This window comes from Lepidochelys olivacea, assembly GCF_965140295.1.
Source record: "Lepidochelys olivacea isolate rLepOli2 genome assembly, chromosome: 15".
In the NCBI taxonomy this organism is placed as follows: domain Eukaryota; kingdom Metazoa; phylum Chordata; order Testudines; family Cheloniidae; genus Lepidochelys; species Lepidochelys olivacea.
In genome coordinates, this window is record NC_140425.1 from 26,853,619 (window position 1) to 26,862,203 (window position 8,585).

Genomic DNA, 8,585 nt, shown 5'->3' on the forward strand with positions numbered 1-8,585 from the left:
CATTTAAAAAAAAAAAAAAAAAAATCAAGTTGAGCATCAGAGACAGTTAATTCTTCAATCTGGTCAAATTAAACAATATATGTACCTAAAATAGGGAATGTTTAACCATTTATTCTGATAATAAATACGGTCAACTAGCAGTCTATTTTTTACAGCTGGTTCTAGAACTGAAATTTTGGCATCCCAATTAATTCATTTGAAAGTAAGATCAAGGGAAACATTCCAAAAACTATTTTCTACTGGTTATATATTTTAATTTAAGTAAGAGCTACAATAAATCTTGTAATCTAAATCATCTGTGAAAAATGCCTATTAGTACATTTGGCAGAAAATGATGACAAGATACTGAAATCAGAATAACTTCCATCTCTGCTGAAAATTATTTAAATCCTCAAAGAAAAAAGTTATTTTCAGTTGCAGAATAAATATAAAGACACGTCCTTTATTCTCCTTCCTTTTCTCCCACATTCACGATCCATCAATTTCTAACCTGTTATCCAACCACCCTTTTTTATATTACATAGTCTGGGGCTCCTTTTCAAAAAAAAATTTAATGTTATACCCAGATCCTGTAAATACACCCATGCATAACTTTACTCATGAGTATTCCCACCAAAACCAAGTGAGTAACATTACACATGTACTTAAATGTTTACAGGATCAGGGCCTTTGTCACTGGAGTCAAAGGCTGTCCTAGACCAAATGATGCCATAGACGAGGAGCATCTTCAGCTCCCCCTGTCCCGCTCCATTTGTTAAACTTTTAAATATCTTACTTTTTATTGCATTTTTAGACCATTTCACTACTTTGAAGCACGATTTGTATGCATGATTTATCCCTGTCATATAAGACGCTAACAACAAAAACAGTACCCCAAGCCCAGCACCTAAGGCGGTCTCCTGCCCCTAAATCCAGCCCTGACTGGAGTTACACCAACAGAGAATCTGGCCAGCTATTTTTTTCTAGCCCAGGATCTCTTTTGTTTTGTTTTATCTATACAAAGTCCTGAATGCTTTCAATTCCCAGATTTCTCAATGCAAACTCTGCATGTTTAGATGCTTGAAGAGTCCTTAATTAAATCCCTACTTAGCTTGCAAGGAAAGATAAGACAATCCCATATTTTACTAGCTTTTTTCACTAAAATGATCTAACATCTATATTCACACAACAAGAAATTTTAAAAACTTTATAAAAGTTAGTTTGCCTCACTGATGCAAGAGATTCCCAGTTTTTTAATTATTAAGCACTAAGGGTTGGATCCTTCAGTCTGCCTATGCCACTCTGCATTGTGTAAGCTTGATACATCATTGGCATCAGTACCATAAATTAGGGCTGCCTCTGTGCATCCTTAGCTTGTACCAGAGCTGGACAGCCAGCTCTTAATCAGGATTAGGGCCTAAAAGGTTTCACAATACGAATGACTGAATTTTGAATGAGGAGGTTATAAAACATATACCGGGGTGGCCAAACTGCAGCTCACAAGATGCACGCAGCTCTTTTACAGTTAAAGTGCAGTTCGCAGAGCCCTTTGCCCCTCCCCTCATTCTCTGCCTACCAGACTTGGGGGGGGGAGGAGCTCAGAGCTTCTGCCCTGCAGTGAGGTGGCAGGGCTTCAGCCCTGCGAGGCGCACCTGCAGGGGCTCGGGGCTTCAGCCCCAGCAGGTGCCTCCTGTAGAGCTGACGCCCCAACCCCAGCAGGCCTGCCCCGCTCTCAAACTTCTGAAGATTTTCATATGTGGCTCAGAGGGCCAGGTAAGTTTGGCCACCACTGACATATATTATTCAACTCATCGTGCATTTTACAAACAATTGTTTCTACCGAGATACTGTAAATAGAAATCAATTCAACAGCATCTACACAAAACAGCTGCCTGCTTTCTATGCATTCAGTGCCTGCTCAGCTTTCACATTCACAACTGCCACTGGCCTCCTTTGGAGTTATATGTGCTAAAGAACTGCAATACTGGATAAATTCCCAAAGTGACCTACAAGACTAAAAGATTACAGTCACAGTAGTTAACAATTTGTCTGGGAAACCTGACAAGTCAGGTAAACCAGCATACTTAGTATGTCAAAAAAAAAAAAAAAAAAAGAGATGCAAACAAGCTCTGAGTTAAACAGACAAAAAATTAACAGTTAACTTTAGCTCTGCCACAGAAAAGCCCATATCAATACTGCATCTTCACTCCAGTCTCTAGCATATCACTGGCTGAAAGGAAAAAAGCTACAGAGGGGAAAGCTTGAGCACGAAGTCAAGAAATATTTTTTTCTAAGTTATGCCAACCTGATAGCAGAGTTAAGCGCAGAACTGTTAGGTTAAACACAATTAAAGGTCAAATACCAAAAGGCGCTGAGCACCTGCAGCGTTCAGTTTAATAAAGGAGAACAGCAAATTCTCAGGATTTGTTCCAAAATGAAGGAAAGTAAAATTCAGTTCCAAGATCCAATCCTACCCTTTCATTTCTGCAAAATTCTTTGAAGAGTTACCTGTATTTCTAACATGTGTTTAAGATGAGGTGCAGCAGGAGAAGTATCTCCTTCAGGAAGAGCAATATCAGCTTTCTTAATTTCTTGCACTAGAAATCCTGGAGTAAGAACAGAAACAGAATTGAAAAAAGAATTGTATTATGCAACATTTTTCAGAACATATTGCCTAGATAACTTATTTAGGGGTCCAAACATGCCTGAACACCCCTGAAAGCTGCTGAGTACCCTGTCAGCGGTCATTGAGGGCACTAAGTATATTGCAAAATCAGGCTCTAGAGATCTTCTCTTTTTCTGATTCTGATATAGTCTTTAGAGGTACTGAGCACTAAGGACCTTTAAGGTGATGGAGTTTTTTGCAGGGGGAGGTCATTTAAAATACAAGGCATATTTTTCTTTTAAGTATTTGTGGAATTAAATATTTTCAGCCATGAAGTCTTTGCAGAAAACTTTCAGCCACAAGGACCTTGAGAAACTTTTAACATTTCATGATATCTCTTCAAGTGACTTCCTTCCCCTATTCATGTCTTCTGCAAAAACTGATGTCCTGCTCACTGATCCACGTGTGCAATAAAGATTCTTCAAAGCAGGGGGCAAGGGTAGCCTTGACAATAAATGCAACACATGCAGAGCAATGGAAGAGCTGAGACAGCTGCTAAGAGTATGAAAAGGATGTGGGTTTTACATGACCTAAACAAATAGCTCATAAGAGGGTACCAAAAACATTTCCATAAAGAGAATTTACGATATTTTTCCAACAACATATGGAAGCAAGTTGAAATGCAATTAAAAAAATCTAATTACCACTAATCTACTAGCATGTGAATGTAATTATGGGCACAGAAGGCTATTTTTCAGGACTGCTTGAAAGTTCAATAGCTGAAGGTCACCTTGTGCACTAATATACTTAATTCCTAAGGAATTCATTCTAGAGAGAAAGTTCCATTTTCCTAACCAGAATTTTAAACAGAATTTATGTTGAAACAGTTGCAATAATTTATCAGCAATAGTGTTTAGTAACTCTTCTACACCTGAAGTTTTTTATTAAAAATATTTACTGGGCACTTAAATAATGTTTTACAAAGGTAAACAGACATCACTAAACTCATTTTACAGCTGGACAAATGGAGGCACAGAGAGGTTAAGTGACTTGCACAAGGTAACACAAAGTGTCAATATCAAAACAAGGCCTGGTCAACACCTAAAAATTAGGTTGACCTAACTATGTTACTCAGGCCAGTAAAAAATTTCAAACCCTGAGCAACGTACGTAGGTTGACCTAACCCCCAATGTAGATGCATCTCAGTCGACAGAAGAAAGCTTCTGTTGATCTCTCAGAGAGAGAGATTAACCACACCAATGGGAAAAACCCTTCTGCCCATTTAGGAAGCATCTAATGTGATACACTTCAGTGGCACAGCTGTAGCACAGTAGCTGTGTCCTCGTAGCATAGACTCAGGCTAAGAAACATCTATTTGTTTTCACTCTCAGAACAGTGACCTAATCACTGACTCCCAAATTTCTAAACATCCTAGACTCTATAGAATATGTAAAAGAAAGTCTCAGATTTCAAAGTGCTCAGATTCTGTTCTGATCAGCATAATAAAAGAACACAGATAAATAAGATCTCCAATGTAGTAGTACTCTGATTGTGTAAACTTTAATTAAGTAATGACATCGCTTAAGAGATTAGTTTAGAGAAAGAAAAATATTACAACAAAGCTTACCAAGTATCCTTTCCATTTCTTCACACTTCTTCACTTCACCCACAAATTTTCTCTGAAATACACTTACACTGGGGTTGAGCTGAGGGTGAAGGAGAAAAAATACTCACTAAATATTTATCAAAGCAGTAATTTCTCCAAACACAACTGGTTCATCGACTTTAGAACCCCAATCTTACAAACACTTGTGCTCAACAATTTTACAAACATGAACAGTCTAAATGGACTCAGTGAAACTAAAAACATGTAAAAAGAAAAGGAGGACTTGTGGCACCTTAGAGACTAACCAATTTATTTGAGCATGAGCTTTCATGAGCTACAGCTCACTTCATCAGATGCATTCAGCAGAAAATACAGCGGGGAGATTTATATACACACAGAACATGAAAAAATGGGTATCATCATACACACTGTAAGGAGAGTGATCGCTTAAGATGAGCTATTACCAGCGGGAGAGCGGCACGGGGGGGGGGCACAGTGCCCCCACTGTTCCTCAGACGTTCTTGTTAACTGCTGGAAATGGCCCACCTTGATTATCACTACAAAAGGTTTTCTTTCCCCGCTGGTAACAGCTCATCTTAAGTGATCACTCTCCTTATAGTGTGTATGATAACACCCATTTTTTCATGTTCTGTGTGTATATAAATCTCCCCGCTGTATTTTCCACTGAATGTATCCGATGAAGTGACCTGTAGCTCACAAAAGCTTATGCTCAAATAAATTGGTTAGTCTCTAAGGTGCCACAATTACTCCTTTTCTTTTTGCGAATACAGACCAACACGGCTGCTACTCTGAAACCTAATAACATGTGTAAGAGTTTGCAGGATTAGGGCTTATAAATGTCAACCAGCACTGTTTCAGCTGAAGTCTGTTGCTGTGATACTAAAACTGAGTAGCCTGGAATCAGAACCACATCTGTGCTGAACAAAAGGTAACTCCTCCCAGCAGGTGCTCCTCTTCATTTAGAAAAAAGAAAAGAAGTACTTGTGGCACCTTAGAAACTAACCAATTTATTTGAGCATAAGCTTTCGTGAACTACAGCTCACTGATGCAGTGAGCTGTAGCTCACGAAAGCTTATGCTCAAATAAATTGGTTAGTCTCTAAGGTGCCACAAGTCCTCCTTTTCTTTTTGCAAATACAGACTAACACGGCTGTTACTCTGAAACTCTTCATTTAGGAAGATGTAAAGGGATTTCAGACAACAAATTCAATTAAAACAGATCAAAACCTTCTGCCTCTTCTTCAGCAAACTGTAAAAATAATTACATCCCATAGAGAAACCATTCCAATTTTATTTTTATTTTATTTTAAATGTAGTGCCCTTATGACTCCAAATTAAAGACACAGATTTAGGATTCAATCCTTCACCCACTGCAGTGAATGGGAGCTTTGTCACTGAACTTCAGTGAAATCTGAAAGTGAATTCAAGTACAAAAATTTCATTTTACTACAAAGCGACTCTCCCAATGTCATAAATTGTATGTGCAGTGTTCATGAATGTGTATTCAACTTTAGGGAATTTTCATCATGGTTTTTGTATTATCAGCTTGAAAATATGTATGTATAGTATATTCCACTATTTTCCTTTTCTCTGCAGCACTGACAATAATACCCTTAATCATGCAAGCAGTCCTTTCAGGATTAATCCCATTGACTTCAAATGGTACTACTCACAAAAGCAAGAGTTGCAGAATCAGACCCTAAAATGGTGTTTGGACAACAGGACATAAATTGTCTTTAAACACAGTTTTAGTGTTAATTATTATTTTTAACAATCATTTCTTCTAATCTACCATATTTACTTTCCAGTTTCCCTTCAGAAGTTACTTCTAATTAAAACATCTGAAAGGAAGTTGGAAGAAATTCTGAAGTTTCAGCCAGTAAGCAGAGATCACCCAGATAATCCCAACGAATCACACAAACAACAAATAGCTATTGACCACCCCTATTTTACATTAGACAGGGACTTGGTTTCACCTACTAAGGAAAAAAGAAAAGGAGTACTTATTCTGCCTATACCTCCAGAAACAGGTATGCTTTAAAACTGCCAGAAAAAGAGAGTCAGGAAGATTGATGTGATCAGAAAATGAACTCTGCATCTTTTTAAACAGTTTAGATACTTCCACTGGCCTACCACTTGGATGTGCAGGCATAATAATTGAGACCATATACTCCAAGACTGAAGTCAAAGGAGGCTCCACATGGATGTGTGGGTTCAACCACCTAGATCCGATTACAAAAATCAAGGGGATGGGGCAAGAGAAGGAATAGTGGGGAGTCAGGAGGAGAGTCTCAGGGTGAGGGGATGGGGGAATCTCAGGGGGGGGGGAAGATGGGGTAGGAAGAGGAATCTGGGGGCTGAATGGGGCAGGAGTCAGGAGGGGAGTCTCAGGGGGAAGGGGATGAGGCAGGAGAAAGAAGGGGGGAACTAGAGGCAGGAGTTGGGCGGGGAGGCTAAAGGGAAAGGGGATGGCGGAGTCTCGCAGAGAGGGGATGGGGCAGGAGAAGGAAGGGGACAGGAGTTGGGTGGGGAGGCTCGAAGTGGATGGGGCAGGAGGAGGAATCGGGGGGTGTCTCGGGCGGAGCAGATGGGGCAGGAAGTCCCCCCATACTCACGTCTCTGAACTCGGCCAGGCCCCTCTCGCCCAGCTCGCTGAGGCACTCATAGGCCGAGCCCGCCTGCAGGAAGAGCTGGGCCAGGCACATACTCTCGCTGCGGAACAGGGAGCCCATGATGAGCCCTGGGCCGCAGTGGGGTGGAGGCTGTGGTCACCCGGCACCCACACGCCAAGCGGGCTGACGAGGGTCACCGGGCCCTGTATCGCGACCGCCTCCCGCGGGGCCCGGCGGGCTCTCCCCTCCCCGGGGCCATGGGGGGAGCTCAGCTCCAGCGTCCGCGAGCAACAACTCCAGGCGCTGCCGGTGTCTAACCCGTCTCCTCAGCAGGCCGCGGAACCGCCGGCCGGGCTGCGGCGAGCCGTGCGCTCCTCCGCTCCGCTCCGCCCCGCCCCGCCCCCGGGTCGAGCGGCAGAGCGCGCCGGGAAAGGGGCCAGGGCGCGGAGCTAGGCCGCAGGCGCCTCTCGGAGCAGCAGGGCTCGGGAGAGCGGCCCAGCGGGCTGCCTGCGGGGGCGCACGCCGGGCCGGGGCTCCGGCAGAGCTGAGGGCGGTCTCGTTCGGCGCATGGGGTTGATGGCCCTTAGCTAGAGCCTGATAAACTACTGAGCCTTGTCTCCTCTCAGGATTTACAGCCACACAGCTGAGCCGGGTCAGTTATCTCATAAAACCCCAAAGATTTTGGCAGAGAGCCTTAAAAACTGTAGAGCCTGCTAACTTGTGTGAAAACTACAAACTATCCTGTCTTCGCTAGGTGTTTACCTTGTATGAGTTACCTCGAGTTAAGACAGGTTTCAGAGTAGCAGCCGTGTTACTCTGTATTCGCAAAAAGAAAAGGAGGACTTGTGGCACCTTAGAGACTAACCAATTTATCTGAGCATAAGCTTTCGTGAGCTACAGCTCACTTCATCGGATGCATACCGTGGAAAGTGTAGAAGATCTTTTTATATACACACAAAGCATGAAAAAATACCTCCTCCCACCCCACTCTCCTGCTGGTAATAGCTTATCTAAAGTGATCACTCTCCTTACAATGTGTATGATAATCAAGTTGGGCCATTTCCAGCACAAATCCAGGTTTTCTCACCCCCCCCCCCAAACTCACTCTCCTGCTGGTCCAGACTGACCACTCTCCTTACAATGTGTATAATAATCAAGGTGGGCCTTTTCCAGCATAAATCCAAGTTTAACCAGAACGTCGGGGGGGGGGGGGGTAGGAAAAAACAAGGGGAAATAGGCTACCTTGCATAATGACTTAGCCACTCCCAGTCTCTATTTAAGCCTAATTTAATATTTTCCAATTTGCAAATGAATTCCAATTCAGCAGTTTCTCGCTGGAGTCTGGATTTGAAGTTTTTTTGTTTTAAGATAACAACCTTCATGTCTGTGCTTGCGTGACCAGAGAGATTGAAGTGTTCTCTGACTGGTTTATGAATGTTATAATTCTTGACATCTGATTTGTGTCCATTTATGCTTTTACGTAGAGACTGTCCAGTTTGACCAATGTACATGGCAGAGGGGCATTGCTGGCACATGATGGCATATATCACATTGGTGGATGTGCAGGTGAACGAGCCTCTGATAGTGTGGCTGATGTTATTAGGCCCTGTGATGGTGTCCCCTGAATAGATATGTAGGCACAGTTAGCAACGGGCTTTGTTGCAAGGATAGGTTCCTGAGTTAGTGGTTCTGTTGTGTGGTATGTGGATGTTGGTAAGAGCACACCTTTTCTCCCTACTAAAGGCACCCTCAATTGAGACCAC

The 8,585-nt window shown here is 42.4% G+C and overlaps 1 protein-coding gene across 1 annotated transcript in view; it reads right to left on the reverse strand.

Annotated features, from left to right (window-relative positions):
• The window catches only part of ATP6V0A2 (ATPase H+ transporting V0 subunit a2), a 31,313-nt gene extending 23,948 nt beyond the window's left edge, over positions 1-7,365 (reverse strand). Inside the window, exons 1-3 of the mRNA XM_084648846.1 lie at positions 6,826-7,365; positions 4,212-4,290; positions 2,488-2,585 (exon numbers count right to left, since the gene is read on the reverse strand). Coding sequence (XP_084504972.1) covers positions 2,488-2,585; positions 4,212-4,290; positions 6,826-6,942 — 294 coding nt within the window. The 5' untranslated portion in view covers positions 6,943-7,365. The remainder of the gene's footprint in view (positions 1-2,487; positions 2,586-4,211; positions 4,291-6,825) is intronic.
• Positions 7,366-8,585: the final 1,220 nt, after the last annotated feature.